This window comes from Aquarana catesbeiana, linkage group LG07, assembly GCF_042186555.1.
Source record: "Aquarana catesbeiana isolate 2022-GZ linkage group LG07, ASM4218655v1, whole genome shotgun sequence".
Taxonomy (NCBI): Eukaryota; Metazoa; Chordata; class Amphibia; order Anura; family Ranidae; genus Aquarana; species Aquarana catesbeiana.
This window is the reverse complement of record NC_133330.1, coordinates 10985043-11003079: the sequence shown is the minus strand read 5'-3', so window position 1 is coordinate 11003079 and position 18037 is coordinate 10985043. Positions and strand designations below refer to the sequence as shown.

Here is an 18037-nt window from a genome sequence, read left to right as displayed (position 1 = left end):
TGTGCAGTTCCAATAGACAAAGCCACCAAGGACAAGCAATGTGCGGCTGTAGGCCTCTACCGGGGCAATGCAGAACTGATGTGCTGTGAGGATCCAAGAGGGCTTCATGGGAACCTTTGTAGACAGCATAAGCTTTGTATACGTTAAACGGCAAGCAATAACTAAAATGGGTGACGCTCTATATAAACCGATCAGGTTAGTTTAACCACTTGCTGACCGACGTACGTAATAAACGTCATGGTCAGCAGGCGATTATAGGAGGCAGCCATGAGCCTCAGTTTTTTTCAGCCACGGCCAGCTTTGCTGTAAAACGTTTACAGCCCTCTGATGGGCACCATGGAAACACATGACGCTGATTGGGGGCAAAGCCCGTCTGCGACCATGACAACTCATGATGCTGAACTGGGGCAAAGCACCTCCGCACCATGGCAACTTATGATGCTGATTCGGGGCCAGGCCTATCCGCACCATGGCAACCCATGATGCTAATCCAGGGCAAACCCCATCTGCACCATGGCAACTCATGACACTGATCTGGGGCAAAGCCCATCTGCGCCATGGCAGCTCATGACAGTGATCCAGGGCTGATCGGGGGCAAAGCCCATCTACACCATGGCAACTCATGACACTGATCCGGGGCAAAGCACCTCGGCAGCTTGTGACACTGATCGGGGGCAAAGCCCATCTACACCATGGCAACTCATGACGCTGATCCGGGGCAAAGTCCACCCGCACCATGGCAGCTCATGACACTGATCCAGGGCAAAGCTTCTCTGCACCACGACAACTCATGAAGCTGATCCGGGGCAAACCCCATCCACACCATGGCAGCTCATGGCACTGATCCAGGGCAAAGCCCGCCCGCACCATGGCAGCTCATGGCACTGATCCAGGGCAAAGCCCATCCCCACTATGGCAACCCATGATGCTAATCCAGGGCAAACCCCATCTGCACCATGGCAACTCATGACACTGATCTGGGGCAAAGCCTGCCCACGCCATGGTAACTCATGAAGCTGATCTTGGACAAAGCCTGTCTCTGCACCATCATGACACTGATCCAGGGCAAAGCCTGTCCGCACCATGGCAGCTCACAACGCTGATCTGGGGCAAAGCCCGCCAGCACCATGACAACTCATGACACTGATCTGGGGCAAAGCACCTCCGCACCATGGCAACTTATGACAGTGATCGGGGGCTGAGCCCATCTACACCATGACAACTCATGACGCCGATCGGGGGCAAAGCCCATCCACACCATAGCAACTCATGATGCTGATTCGGGGCCAGGCCTATCCGCACCATGGCAACTCATGACGCTGATCTGGGGCAAAGCCCATCTACACCATGGCAGCTCATGACCCTGATCTGGGGCAAAGCCCATCTGCACCATGGCAGATTATGACACTGATCGGGGGCTAAGCCGTCCACACCATGACAACTCATGAAGCTGATTCGGGGCCAAGCCCATCCACACCATGGCAACCCATGATGCTAATCTAGGGCAAACGCCATCTGCGCCATGGCAGCTCATGACACTAATCCAGGGCAAAGCCCGCCCACCCGCCCCATGGTAACTCAGGAAGCTGATCCTGGACAAAGCCTGTCTGCCCCATCATGACACTGATCCAGGGCAAAGCCCACTAGCACCATGGCAAACTGGGTTCCATGCTTCTAGCACCCAGAGGGAACCCAGATGGCACCCTAGTAGACTTTGTATACATTTTCGACAAGTTCGCTATAAAGCGTTTCATTTCACAATGAAGTCACATCAAGTCAATGTATTTAAAAAACAAAGTTCATTTATTTAGTTTTTTTTTTTTTCTTTCTATAGAAAATACAGGGCTATGGGTGAGATCATTTGATTCTTTTTCAAAGATAGATTCCGATCGTCAACTACTGCTATTGTCTGGAATGTAGACCACCCCCAGGAGAGAATCGGAAACAGTCCCGGATGACATCAGCAGCCTCAAAATATCTGGAAGTAAGCGTATGACCAAAGAGAACCGGCGACAGCAACCGCGTCCGCCCGCTGTACGTGTCATGCGTCGCGTACGGCCAAAATACGGAGGTAAAACAAAAAAAAAAAAAAAAGAGAATTTATTGTCCTTTGTTCTGAAACATAATGTAGCGCCCTGAAATCCCCCCCCCCAAAGAATAGAAGTTTTCTGTTCAAGTCTTGGAAGCAATTTCATGAAATGTAACACTAGATATCGATTGTGCAACTCCAATAAAATAAACAGTAACAGACGGGAACGGCGGGCAATGGCAGCGCTATGTAAAAAAAAAATGGCAACTCCATTGAGAATCCAGATTGTCCAAAGGATCACAAAATACACTATATTCTCAAAAGTATTGGGACGCCTGCCTTTACACGCACATAAACTTTAATGGCATCCCAGTCTTGGTCCGTAGGGTTCAATATTGAGTTGGCTCCGCCCTTTGCAGCTATAACAGCTTCAACTCTTCTGGGAAGGCCGTCCACAAGGTTTAGGAGGGTGTCTATGGGAATGTTTGACCATTCTTCCAGAAGAACATTTGTGAGGTCAGGCACTGATGTTGGACGAGAAGGCCTGGCTCACAGTCTCCGCTCAAATTCATCCCAGAGGTGTTCTTTTGGGTTGAGGTCAGGACTCTGTGCAGGCCAGTCAAGTTCCTCCACCCCAAACTCGCTCATCCATGTCTTTATGGACCTTGCTTTGTGTGGTGGGCAGTCATGTTGGAACAGGAAGGGGCCGTCCCCAAACTGTTCCCACAAAAACAACCCCCCACACCATAATCCCCCCTCCACCAAATGAATTGGACCAGTGCACAAAGCAAAGTCCATAAAGACATGGAAGAGCGAGTTTGGGGTGGAGGAACTTGACTGGCCTGCACAGAGTCCTGATCTCAACGCGATAGAACACCTTTGGGAAGAATAGGGCGGAGACTGTGAGAGCCAGACCTTCTCGTCCAACATCAGTGCCTGACCTCACAAATGCTCTTCTGGAAGAATGGTCAAACATTCCCATAGACACCCTCCTAAACCTTGTGGACGGCCTTCCCAGAAGAGTTGAAGCTGTTATAGCTGCAAAGGGCGGAGCCAACTCAATATTGAACCCTATGGACTAAGACTGGGAGGCCATTAAAGTTCATGTGCATGTAAAGGCAGGTGTCCCAATACTTTTGGTAATATAGTGTATTTATATTTATATAATTAGTCCTCTAGGATTTGTACAAAGGAAGAGGCACGTCAAAGCATCTCCATGAAATGAGCATGCGCGGGAAGATTTTCACCAGCTCCCACATCATTCTGGCGTAAACAAAAGCAGAAAGTTTTACAAAAGAAGAAAAAAAAGAAAGGATTTACCCGAATGGAGCAAGCCACGAGAGCGGAAAAAAACAAAAAAGGAGGAGGATGGGGGGGGGGGAGGGGGGCAGAGGTTTCCTGGGGGCCCAACCACACCAAACCCAACCTGCCATATCGCGGAGGAAGCAAAAACAAATAACCCAACGGAGGACCTCGCACGCGGCGCGGGCCCAATCCTGCCGATCGAACGGAAGCCCAGGTCAGGGTGGGATTGGCCTCCTTTTAGCTGTCCTCTCCGTTCTCCCCGGGGCCTTTGATAAGGCGCTTTTGGCCGCGCTTCCCTGCGGGTCCCTTGGGCTTGGCGAAGGCCTGTTTGAAGGCGTGTTGTTTGGGGTGGACTTCGTCGTAGAGGAACTCCGACGTCAATTCAGAGCCGTCTTCTATTTCAATCTAAGAGAAGGAAGAGAAAGAAGACACAATGTATCACTTCTACAAAGGCTTAAAGCCAACAGGCATTATAGATCGCTGCCTATTAAATGAAAATACTAAGTGCTTATAGGGGAATTTTAGGCTCCTTATATAATAAACAGGTTCACTTGCCACAATGACGTCGCAAGAAAATACGTAGCAGGGACAGGCGGCGGTTCTTGGGGTTCTAGGACTGTCATGGAGACAGTTGATCTCCTTGTTCTACATGGAGGTATTTGGAAGGCCTGGAGGTCAGTCAAACCAATAGATGTTCCAAAATAACAGAAATTAATGTCTCTTGTTCGTAGGGACACCCTATGCGAAGGAGGAGCCTGGAGCGCCACCGGGGGACCCCAGAAAAGGAGGACCGGGACCGTTCTGTACAAAACCCTTCCACAGAGGAGGTAAGTATGACATGTTTTGTTATTTAAAAAAAAAAACCCTTTACAATCACTTTAAGTGTATGATTTACTATGTGAAAATATTTATGCTGGGGGAGGGTCCTACATGGGAACCACCAAGGATTGGGGCCTAAAGATCTTCAGACCTGCTAGATTTAACCAATTGCCGATGTTTGTATTAAAATGTCCTGGTCAGGGATTGGTTATACCAGGATCAAGGCCAGTGACCAGCTTTCCTGTAAAAGCGATGGCTTTACAGCCGCCCAATCAGTCCAGGACCACGGTAAGTGCAACTACTGCCCACAAAAAAGATGGAGGAACATGCGTTCCCCCCCCCCACTCCCCCCCCCGGTGAATGATTCCAGAAATGACAAAATCACCATCAGAGCCGTCATTCATCATCTGTGCTTGATTAGTGCAGGGGAGACATCGGGGGTCTAATAGACCCCCCGATGTCTCCATAAAGAGGACCTGTCACCTGTCCAACGCTATCACAAAGGGGGCTGTTAGTCTCCCTTGTAATTCCAATACATTTAAAGAAGATTTAAATCAAACCCCAACCCCCCCCCCCCCCCCCCCGGGAATATTCATCCTGCAATGTTACCTTCTTGGCGATGTCCAGCTGGAATTCCTGCTCCACGGACTCCAGGAGACGGTTCTTACAGCTGGAGTACAGCATGCGCTCCTTTATACTGCACTTGTATCCCGGCATGGAGTAGATGAACACTGCGAGCAAAAGAATCAAATGTATGACTCCAGGAGACCGGAAATACACGGCCAGAGGAAATCCGACAAGTACAGCCCCTCCCCCCACCCCCGAAAATACGACTTCCTCCCAGGTCATCAATCCCTTCCCGACACATCTTCTAAACTGAACTGCTCCGAGCAAACTTTTCTTCTATAGTTCTATGTGAACCCCATTATCACGTATGTATCTCCTCCGATGACTGAGAATACTCAGATCCATCACTTACTGCACCTATACCCTCCACTTACCCTAAACCCCACTGATTACCCTATACCCTCCACCGATTACCCTATACCCTCCACCGATTACCCTATACCCTCCACCGATTACCCTATACCCTCCACTTACCCTAAACTCCACCGATTACCCTATACCCTCCACCGATTACCCTATACCCTCCACCGATTACCCTATACCCTCCACCGATTACCCTATACCCTCCACCGATTACCCTATACCCTCCACTTACCCTAAACTCCACCGATTACCCTATACCCTCCACCGATTACCCTATACCCTCCACTTACCCTAAACTCCACCGATTACCCTATACCCTCCACCGATTACCCTATACCCTCCACCGATTACCCTATACCCTCCACTTACCCTAAACCCCATGAATAACCCTATACCACCCACTTACCCTATGGATTACCCTATACCCGCCACTTACTTGAAACCCCACAAATTTCACGATACCACCCACTTACCCTATACATCCCACTTACCCTATACCCTCAACTTACCCAAAACTCCACTGATTACCCTATGCATCCCACCTACCCTAAACCCTCCATTTACCCTATACCACCCACTTACCCTAAATCCCACGGATTACCTTATACATCCCACTTACCCTATACCCTCCACTTACCCTAAACCCCTCACCCTAAACACTCCACTGATTGCCCTATACCCTCTATAGTTTTATGTGAACCCCATTATCACATAGGTATCTCCTCCGATAACTGAGAAAACTCAGATCCGTCACTTACTGCACCTATACCCTCCACTTACCCTAAATCCCACAAATTACACTATACCACCCACTTACCCTAAACCCTCCACTAACTACCCTATACTCCCCTGATTATCCTATACACCCCACTTACCCTATACCTTTCACTTACCCAATGCCCTCTACTTACACCCCTAACTTACCTATAGACTCCAGGTAGTCCCCTTCATGGGAGTGTTTGTACAGGAAGAAGTGATAGCGCGCTGTGTCTTTGGGGATTCTGCTTGGCAGATCCTGGATGTCCGTGTGTTTGGTGTGGACCAGGTCAATGGTTTCCTTTTCTATATCTAATTTCTGAAAAATGAAGAGAAAGTTCTCAAACAAAAGAAAAAAACACACAACAAGCCAACTAGAAGACAACAACTGGAGGAACCCCCCCCCCCCCCACTGGTGCTTCTCCTATCTCACCTGTGTGATCGGGGAGCCGGAGAGTAAAAACACCGGTGGCGGCGGTTTACCATAGAGCTGACTGCAGACCAGATGGTCCCCGGCCATCTCTATGACCCTCGGAGGTCATTGAAAAAAAATCGCCCTCATCCACGTGTGCTCACATGCAGAAGTGAACGCATACGTAGTAGGTCGCGCCCACATTTGTAGACGGCGTTGAAACCACACATGAGGTATCACTGCAAACGTTAGAGCGAGAGCAATAAGTATGTGCAAATTCAAAAGCATGAAATGTTGGGTATCTATTTACATAGTGCAACATCATCTTTTACATTAAACAAAAAAAAAAAAAAAATTGGGCAAACTTAAGTGTTTTTTTTTTGTTTTTTAATTCATGACTTTTTTTTTTTTTTTTTAAAACAATCGCATTTGAAAAACTCCTGCACAAATACCATGTGACATAGAAAATTGCAATGACATTGCATTTTATTCCCTAGGATCTCCGCTAAAAAAAAAAAAAAATAAATATTTATATTATAATATATATATATTATATATATATATATATATATATATATATATATATATTAAATGTAGCAGAGGAATGCCAGAATTGGCCCGTTATGGAAGCGGTTAAAGTGAACGTACTGGGGTTTGGTTTGTACCTATTTTATATAATGGGGCCAGGACCCATTATAGAAAAACTAAAGAAAAACTAAAAAGGATACTTTATTACATTATAATTATATTATAATCCTGTGGTGCATTCTTCCTTGTAGCCACCAGGTGGCGCATTATGCTCCTTCCATATAAAGTACAAGGCTACCGTGAGCCACTCAAATAGGAATAATTGATAACCGATTGTTTGCTGGACATTCATCCGTCTGTATTTTACAGAATTGCAAAGAAGATTTGCCCTTCATATTTAACAAGATTCGCCAATCACCATACAGGATAACCGAGAGATTCCAATAACAAATGATTTTCACTGAGGATTGCTGCGATTTGTAATGTAGAGGCTGATGGGTGAATCTAGTTAAATCCTCCCTCCGGCCTCCCCCTTCAGTCTTGCCCAGTTGTAGCGGCTCCTCTCCTGGACTGAAAACGGCTTCCTCTGATTTCACCGCACACTGTGAGCTTCTCACCATGGTATGAGAAGCCATGGTTTGGAGGAAGAAAATGCTGACTATGACCCTAAGAACACCATCCCTGCAGTCAAGCACGGAGGTGGAAACATGATGCTTTGGGGCTGTTTCTTTGCTAAAGGTCCAGGCCGACTTTGCCGCATTGAGGGGCTCAATGGACGGGGCCATGTATTGTAAGATCTTGGATGAGAACCTTCTTCCCTCAGTCAGAACACTGAAGATGGGTCATGGATGGGTCTTCCAGCATGACAATGACCCAAAACATACCACCAAGGCAACAAAGGATTGGCTCAAAAAGAAGCACATTATGGGTCATGGAGTGGCCTAGTCAGTCTCCAGACCTTAATCCTATAGAAGATTTATGGAGGGAGCTAAAACTTCAAGTTGCCAAGAGACACCCAAGAAAACTTAAAGTGGTTGCAAAGGTTTGTTTTTTTTTTTTTACACAGAGTGGCCCCGATCCTCGACCTCTGGGGTCCCCCGGCGGCTCTTTGTGGCTCCTCCTCACTTCAGATAACCCCCTAGGAGAAGCACTCTACCAGGGAAGAGGGGGGGGGGGGGGGTTACCTTGTGGGCGCGCTCCTGAGTCCAGCATTTGCATCTATAGACATGAATGCGGGACTCGGCCCCGCCCCCCTGAATCATTGAATTTGATTGACAGCAGCGGGAGCCAATGGATGTGCTGCTATCAATCTATCCAATCAAGAGCCGGGACCCTGTGCAGAGGGACAGGGCGTCTCTGGCGTGGTAATTACAGGGCTCAGGTAAATAGAATCTAAGTAATCTAAACAAAAAAAAAAAAACACAAAATTAAACAAAAACTAATGCAGATTTTGTGCTATAACCCAGGCTGGGAGCTCAAAATATATCTAAAAAGATAAAAGGTAAAACAGAGCTAATAAAACAAACAACTATTATCACTAAAAAAATGAAAGTATTAAAAGGAATTAAAAAATAAATCAATAAATATAAAAAAATATATATATAAAAAAAAGCAAATATAATGATAATATATAATTAAAAAAAATTGAATATAAAAAAATAAACTAAAAAAACCCAGAAACTAAATAAAACAAAAACAAATGCAGAATCTTGTGCCATAACCCGGCCAGGGAGGTCTGTGACTCACCAATTGGATGTAGTTGATCTTCTTCTGTTTCAGCAGCTGGACGGCCTGCTCCGCCTCCGGCCTGAGCGGGAAGGACAGCCCCTGCAGTGTCTGCTGTTTGCTCTCCACACTGATCTCCGTCTTCACCTGCAGAAAGACGTAGTAAGGGAAGAGGAATGCCGCACTGCGCTCACTGACACCCCTCCCCCTCCTCCTCCGCCCCCCCCCCCCCCACACCCACCCCTTGACCCAACGCTCACCTCGTTTATCTTGATCTGCTGCAGTTCCCGCTCGGCTGCGGTAAGGGGCGCCGGCGCAGCACAAGAAGAGACGTGTTTTTGGTACCCGTTGAAAGCAACTTCTTCCTGCCACGCAGAGAAACACAGTTACATCCTGGAAATGCGGAGATATCTACAGATCCAATACAACACCCTCAGTTCAGTAGTGACCCGGCCTTTCTATAGGTGTGATGTGCGCTCCACCCACAGCTGATCATTCAATGTTTAGTGGATTCTGGACAAACCACTAATGGGTTCTCATAGTTAGAGGTGAGACTTTGTGTGCCAGAGTGCCCACAACATAGAAGATGTGGACCACAGACAGCCCAGACAAAAGGACAAACGGCCCAGACTTCAATCAGGACTTATTTATCACATGACTTGTAAATAGATACATGAAAAGTGAGCTGCATGACTACTTATAAAACTTCTTTGATCGGACTTCTCCAGTCCACACCTTCCTGCTATGTTCATTATGCTGTACCCCTGCATGGGTGAATATTTGTCAAGATGTTATGCTTATTACAATAAATATTGTACCAGAAAAGCGAGCTACATGGTTCCTTCCCACCATCTGATGAACCATTGTTGGACGGCCGGGCCACCCGATGGGCCTTTGGTCGGGCCACCCGATGGGCCTTTGGTCGGGCCACCCGATGGACCTTTGGTCAGGCCACCCGATGGGCCCTTGTTGGGACAACCGATGGACCTTTGTTGGGCCACCTGATGGACTTTTGTTGGACCACTTTATGGACCTTAGTTGGACCTATTTCTTTACCTCTACTTGTCTACACACAGAGACCAAGACAGGACAACGCTACTGGACTGGTGGTAACATGAGAAGAGAGCACGGCCCATGCGCACTAACCTTTAGCGTCCCAAACATTTCATCTTTGATGTGTCCTCCTCCGAACTCTTTCTTCACAGTCATCCTGGTTGCCGCGTATAACATCTTCAGCCGCACCTGTCAACGATGCAATAATGAATGTTATGTTTGTCTCTGGAGTTTTTCAGAGCAAAGGTCTGGTCCTGGGTGGGGGGGTTAGGGAAGACATTTCCAGATACATAGCTGACTTCCTCTCCATCAAACCTCACTGAATTCTGAAATCTATAATATTGAAAAGTCAAAGAAAACATTTTTGCAACAGAATCCAGCTCTCAGCCTCCTCCGGATTTCTTTTGGCTTATTTGCTGCTGTTATTGGCTACATTTGTTCCCCATGGTCCACACTGTAGGACTGTAGCTTGCTAGCTTTCTTACACCTGAGATGGACTGTGAGATTCTGGGATTTGTGGTGTGCATAGAGAATGGTGGCGGTGGCAAGTCAGCGAGTTTGTGCAACTTTGGAGACGCACAAAGAACAGAACTTTGTGTCTGCGTCTTGGTGGGGGAGGAGTCTGGGAACGTACCGGGGAGTGATCGGGTGACCATGACAGGAAGAGCCACTCGAATCCCTGTGCATTCTGGCTGTCCAGGCGGTAGAGGATGTAGCATGGCTGCGTGTCGTCCAGCAGCGGGAGGATGAAAGTGTCGTAGTCTTGGTCCCAGTTATGTCGGAGGTCCTTGTGTGCGCCCAACACCAGCTGCTCTGCACGGAGGGGAAACAACAGACACCATTACCGATTTACCATTCCCATGTACCGTCCTGCTGCAGGAGGACTGATCCCAGCATGGCTATCTGCCTCATCTTGTAATACTGGGTGATTGCACCTTAATTACTTGCTCCACTTACGCTACCACCCATCATGTTTCTCACTACAGTCTCTGCAGTCCCATGGACCCTTCACTCTCCCCTCTCCATCCATGGCCTCCTCACCAACCCCTCTCCATCCATGGCCTCCTCACCAACCCCTCTCCATCCATGGCCTCCTCACCAACCCCTCTCCATCCATGGCCTCCTCACCAACCCCTCTCCATCCATGGCCTCCTCACCAACCCCTCTCCATCCATGGCCTCCTCACCAACCCCTCTCCATCCATGGCCTCCTCACCAACCCCTCTCCATCCATGGCCTCCTCACCAACCCCTCTCCATCCATGGCCTCCTCACCAACCCCTCTCCATCCATGGCCTCCTCACCAACCCCTCTCCATCCATGGCCTCCTCACCAACCCCTCTCCATCCATGGCCTCCTCACCAACCCCTCTCCATCCATGGCCTCCTCACCAACCCCTCTCCATCCATGGCCTCCTCACCAACCCCTCTCCCTCCATGGCCTCCTCACCAACCCCTCTCCCTCCATGGCCTCCTCACCAACCCCTCTCCCTCCATGGCCTCCTCACCAACCCCTCTCCATCCATGGCCTCCTCACCAACCCCTCTCCATCCATGGCCTCCTCACCAACCCCTCTCCATCCATGGCCTCCTCACCAACCCCTCTCCATCCATGGCCTCCTCACCAACCCCTCTCCATCCATGGCCTCCTCACCAACCCCTCTCCATCCATGGCCTCCTCACCAACCCCTCTCCATCCATGGTCTCCTCACCAACCCCTCTTCATCCATGGCCTCCTAACCAACCCCTCTCCCTCCATTGCCTCCTCACCAACCCCTCTCCATCCATGGTCTGGTCACCCACCCCTCTCCACCCATGGCCTCCTCACCAACCCCTCTCCATCCATGGCCTCCTCACCAACTCCTCTCCACCCATGGCCTCCTCACCAACCCCTCTCCACCCATGGCCTCCTCACCAACTCCTCTCCACCCATGGTCTGCTCATCAATGCCTCTCCATCCATGGCCCCCTCACCATCCACGGCCCCCTCACCAACCCCTCACCATCCATGTCCCCTTGGGATAAAATCACCATCTTCAATGACCACTGTTTGCAAACAACAGACCTTAGGATTTGCCCCTTTCTGACAAATCAATGGGTATATTTCTCCTAATAAAATCAAATACTCCTGCACTTATCTTTAGAGAATATAAATATATATATATATAAATAAAAGGGGTCTTTCTGTACTTACAGGGTTTTTGTAAAGGAATAAAACAAAGAGAAATGTTCATGCATTGCAGAGATGCACTACGGGTGTTTTAATAATTTTTCTCTGACATTTGGTTTAAGGAGTTGGAAAGTTCCGAAATAATTGGCTTCAGTCCTATAATTATCCCCAAGATTGGCTTCAGTCCTATAATCAGCCCCAAGAGGGCGACTTTCCCCGGAAACTTCTCCGGTCATAAGGTCATCCATGTCAGAGGGATTACAGGCTCCTCACTTCCCTGGACTGCTGAGAATTTTAACAACAACTTAATCACCCTCATTACAGGCGGCTGTGCTGGGGGAAGGATTCTCATTGGATGGAAGAATTCTCATCTGGTGGTAATACAACACTGACTACAAAGAACGGGTCCGTACAGACAAACAAATTCCCATTCCAATTCCACCCCGGTTTTGGAAAATAATAAAAATTAAGTTAAGGGGTATCCCCATTTTGTACTCCATATCCCTTTTGTATTGACTCAGACATTCATTTATTATACACTGGATGGGATTGTATCTGAGTTTTCTGTGATCTACAACACTTGTTTTATCCACACCGAGAGGCCTCTGCAAAGTTACCTAAATTCCGGGTAAATTATCCACTAGGGACAGTTCCTGCTACTTCACACATTTTAACAGAAACTGCTCCCCCCATCCATCTCTCTCTCCCCATTTCCCTTCTATCCATCTTTTCTTCGCTATTCCCTTTCCATCCATTTCCACAACACTGTCCCCTCAGCATATCCTCTTGATCCATCACCCCCTCATCACGTCCTCTCCATCTATAACACTTTCACCATCCCCTCTACATCCATCTGCCCATCATTGTCCCCTCATCATGTCCTCTCCATCAACAGTTCCATCTCCATTCATCTCCCCATTACTATTCCCTCCCCATCCATATTGCTCTCACCATGTCTTCTCAAACTATCACCTCCTCAATGTCCCCTCTCAATCCATTGTCCTAGCTCTGTCTCCCAATCACTGTTCCCCTCTCCATCCATTGTCCCCTAACTCCTACACATTTTAACAGAAACTGCTACCCCCATATTCCCTTTCCGTCCATTTCCACAACATTGTCCCCTCAGCATATCCTCTTGATCCATCACGCCCTCATTGTTCCCTCTCCATCCACAGTTCCATCTCTATCCATCTCCCTATCACTGTTATTCCCTTCATTATGTCCCCTCCATTAATCTTCCCATCTATAGTCCCCATACCATGTCCTCTACATCTACCACTCTCGCACCACCCCCTCTATATCCATCACCATTCCCTCTCCATCTACAATCCCATCTCTATCCATCTGCCCATCACTGACCCTTCTCCATCCATATTCCCCTCATCACGTCCTCTCCATCTATAACACTTTCACCATCCCCTCTACATCCATCTGCCCATCACTGTCCCCTCATCATGTCCTCTCCATCAACAGTTCCATCTCCATTCATCTCCCCATTACTATTCCCTCCCCATCCATATTGCTCTCACCATGTCTTCTCAAACTATCACCTCCTCAATGTCCCCTCTCAATCCATTGTCCTAGCTCTGTCTCCCAATCACTGTTCCCCTCTCCATCCATTGTCCCCTAACTGTCCCCTCGTTACCCATCTCCCCATCGCTGTCTCTTCATCATGTCCCCCATCCATAGTCCCCACACCATGTCCTCTCCCATTTATCACTCTCTCACCGTCCCCTCTATATCCATTGTTCCCTCTCCAGCCATAGTCTTATCTCCATCCATCTCCCCAACACTGTCCCCTCTCCATCCATAGTCCCATCTTTTAGCCATTTCCCCTTCACTGTCCCTTCTTCATCCACATTCCCTTCATCATATTCCCCCCATCCATAGACCCCACACAATGTCCATTTCATCTACCACTCTCTCAACAACCCCTTTACGATCATTGTTCCCTCTCCATCCATATTCCACTCATCATGTCCTCTCAATCTGAAATATTTCAATGTCCCCTCTCCATTCATGGTCCCTCCCATCTACATCCATGTCCCCATTACTCTCCCCTCTTCCATGTCCTCTCGATCTATCACCTACTCAGTGTTCCCTCTCCACCCATTGTCCCAACTTTATCCATCTCTTCATTTTCATCTCCTCTCTATCCACATTACCCTCACCATGTCCTCTCCATCTATCACTCTAACAGTCCCCTTCCCATCCATTGTCCTCTCATTGTTCCCTCTCCACCCACTGTCCTCTCACTATCCATCACTTACTTACTGTTCCCTTTCCATCCATCACCTCATCCTTTTCCCATCTCTATCCATCATCTCTCCACCACTATCTGTTCCATCGCCCCCTCACCATCCTCTCTATCCATGGTGCCCTCGTTGTTCTCACTTAATCCATTGTCTCCTAAATGTTCCCTCTTCATCCATAGTTCCCACACAATCTGTCCACTACCTTACATCCTTTCCATCCTCCTTCTACACCATACTCTATTCATCACCTTTACACCATGCCCTCTCTACATCCCCCCTTACCCTCCCCTCTCTATCCATGGGCCTTTCACTGACATCTATCTACTCCCCATCTGAGGCCCAGTCACTGATCCATAACCATTCATGGCCCTCTCATCAACCCACTGCTCCTCAATGTCCCCTCTCTATCCCTGAACCTTTCCCCCTTCCCTCACAATCCACAGTCCCTCAACATGTTCTCTCTTTCCAACAACCCTTTACCATCTTTTTACCTATGGGACCCACACTGTTCCCATGTCATGGCGCTTCACTGTCCCCTCTCAATCCATAACTTCCTACCTGTCCTCTTCTTAATCTGTAAGTCCCCTCCTGTCCTGTTCTTCATCCACGAGTTCCTTCCTGTCCCCCTCTCCATCCACGAGTTCCTTCCTGTCCCCCTCTCCATCCACGAGTTCCTTCCTGTCCCCCTCTCCATCCACGAGTTCCTTCCTGTCCCCCTCTCCATCCACGAGTTCCTTCCTGTCCCCCTCTCCATCCACGAGTTCCTTCCTGTCCCCCTCTCCATCCACGAGTTCCTTCCTGCCCCCTCTCCATCCACGAGTTCCTTCCTGTCCCCCTCTCCATCCATGAGTCCCTTCCTGTCGTGTTCTTCATCTATGATTCCTTCCTGTCCATCTAGGAGTCCCTTTCTGTCCTGTCCTTCATATAGGAGTCCCCTCCTCTCCTGTTCTTCATCTAGGAGTGCCTTCCTGTCCTTCATCTAGGAGTGCCTTCCTGTCCATCTAGGAGTGCCTTCCTGTCCATCTAGGAGTCCCTTCCTGTCCATCTAGGAGTCCCTTCCTGTCCATCTAGGAGTCCCTTCCTGTCCATCTAGGAGTCCCTTCCTGTCCATCTAGGAGTCCCTTCCTGTCCATCTAGGAGTCCCTTCCTGTCCATCTAGGAGTCCCTTCCTGTCCATCTAGGAGTCCCTTCCTGTCCATCTAGGAGTCCCTTCCTGTCCATCTAGGAGTCTCTTCCTGTCCATCTAGGAGTCTCTTCCTGTCCATCTAGGAGTCTCTTCCTGTCCATCTAGGAGTCCCTTCCTGTCCTGTCCATCTAGGAGTCCCTTCCTGTCCTGTCCATCTAGGAGTCCCTTCCTGTCCTGTCCATCTAGGAGTCCCTTCCTGTCCTGTCCATCTAGGAGTCCCTTCCTGTCCTGTCCATCTAGGAGTCCCTTCCTGTCCTGTCCATCTAGGAGTCCCTTCCTGTCCTGTCCATCTAGGAGTCCCTTCCTGTCCTGTCCATCTAGGAGTCCCTTCCTGTCCTGTCCATCTAGGAGTCCCTTCCTGTCCTGTTGTTCATCTATGATTCCTTTCCTGTCCTGCTCTCCACTTATGAGTTCCTTCCTGTCCCCTCTCCATCCACGAGTCCCTTCATGCCCTGTCCTTCATCTACGAGTCTCTTCCTATCGCATTCTTCACCCATGCACCCTCACCATCCCCTCAGGATAACACTCACCATCTTGGATGACCACTTTTATAAGCCGAATGGATCCATTCCGCGCCTTGGCAAAGAACTCCTTCAACTCTGATGTGGCTAGAAGAACCAAAAACATGCCGGTAAGTAAAGCAGAAAGAGGAGAATGGAAAGGCCTCTGGGATGACACTTGAGAGGGGAGAACTTCTGGCCGTCTGCGGTGGATCAGCAACTAATGGGGAATACTGGATGAGAACATGTGCTAAACTTGATCATCTCCCTGACAGCATAACCTCCCAAATATAGCCTAGGCTCTGAGGAGGGAGGGTGGAGGGGGGGGCCTGGTAACCGTCTGCATAATACACAACATCCATCCTGTGCACAGAATAAACAAGGCCCGTCACTGGGTCATTAAAGATGCCAAACAAATTCCCTTTTATTTGGTAACTTTTTACATCACTTTTGCACGTTACATTTAGGCAAACGTCTCTCTTTTATTGGCCAAAGTCACCGGTTGGAATGTTTGCCGTCAGTGTTCCTGTTTACAGCTCAGTTCCCGGGACCCTGTCACCACTTTACAAAGCCTTGTGACACGGCCGCTGTGTGCACAGAAATAGCGCGCTAGTCATCGAAGGTGACCCCGAGAGCGTGGCTTGTAATAACCTATGAGACAAACACCACCACACACAGGACCATCCCGCCATGTATGTCTGTCCACAAAGACCGGACCACCGCGCAATGCAAAGCCGGGAATTAATGCCGGGAACAATGACCTGTGACATCACCGGCAAGGACAAAGCGGGGGGGGGGCAGGCCTGTCCGACAGAACGCTATGTACGATCACCATTGGGGTGTGATTACTAAACTCAACTACAACTACAACTACCAACCAACATCAACTACCAACCAACATCAACTACCAACTACAACTACCAACCAACTACAACTACCAACATCAACTACCTACCAACATCAACTACCTACCAACATCAACTACCAACCAACTACAACTACCAACCAACTACAACTACAACTACCAACCAACTACAACTACCAACCAACTACAACTACCAACCAACTACAACTACCAACCAACTACAACTACCAACCAACATCAACTACCAACCAACATCAACTACCAACCAACAACTACCAACCAACAACTACCAACCAACTACAACTACCTACCAACTACAACTACCTACCAACTACAACTACCAACCAACTACAACTACCTACCAACTACAACTACCTACCAACTACAACTACTACCAACATCAACTACCTACCAACATCAACTACCTACCAACATCAACTACCTACCAACATCAACTACCTACCAACTACAACTACCAACCAACTACAACTACCAACCAACTACAACTACCAACCAACTACAACTACCTACCAACATCAACTACCTACCAACATCAACTACCAACCAACTACAACTACCAACCAACTACAACAACCAACTACAACTACCTACCAACATCAACTACCTACCAACTACAACCAACTACAACTACCAACCAACTACAACTACCAACCAACTACAACTACCTACCAACTACAACTACCTACCAACTGCAACTACCTACCAACCAACTACAACTACAACTACCAACCAACTACAACTACCAACCACTACAACTACCTACCAACATCAACTACCAACCAACTACAACTACCAACCAACTACAACTACCAACCAACTACCTACCAACTACAACTACCTACCAACTACAAACTACCTACCAACTACAACTACCTACCAACTACAACTACCAACCAACTACAACTACCAACCAACTACAACTACCTACCAACTACAACTACCAACCAACTACAACTACCAACCAACTACAACTACCAACCAACTACAACTACCTACCAACATCAACTACCTACCAACATCAACTACCAACCAACAACTACCAACCAACTACAACTACCTACCAACTACAACTACCTACCAACTACAACTACCTACCAACATCAACTACCTACCAACATCAACTACCTACCAACATCAACTACCTACCAACTACAACTACCTACCAACTACAACTACCTACCAACTACAACTACCAACCAACTACAACTACCAACCAACTACAACTACCAACCAACTACAACCAACTACAACTACCTACCAACATCAACTACCAACCAACTACAACTACCAACCAACTACAACAACCAACCAACTACAACTACCAACCAACTACAACTACCTACCAACTACAACTACCTACCAACATCAACTACCTACCAACATCAACTACCAACCAACATCAACTACCAACCAACAACTACCAACCAA

The 18037-nt window shown here is 48.1% G+C and overlaps 1 protein-coding gene across 1 annotated transcript; it reads right to left on the bottom strand.

The window, feature by feature from the left end:
• Nucleotides 1-3416: 3416 nt before the first annotated feature.
• On the bottom strand, nucleotides 3417-15831 carry LOC141102667 (twinfilin-2-A; the record flags this gene model as incomplete). Its single annotated transcript, XM_073591580.1, is given in 8 exon segments — nucleotides 3417-3739; nucleotides 4763-4884; nucleotides 6068-6218; nucleotides 8586-8711; nucleotides 8825-8929; nucleotides 9711-9806; nucleotides 10252-10430; nucleotides 15754-15831. Coding segments are annotated over 8 exon segments (1025 nt in total), but the record flags the coding sequence as incomplete, so codon positions are not given.
• Nucleotides 15832-18037: the final 2206 nt, after the last annotated feature.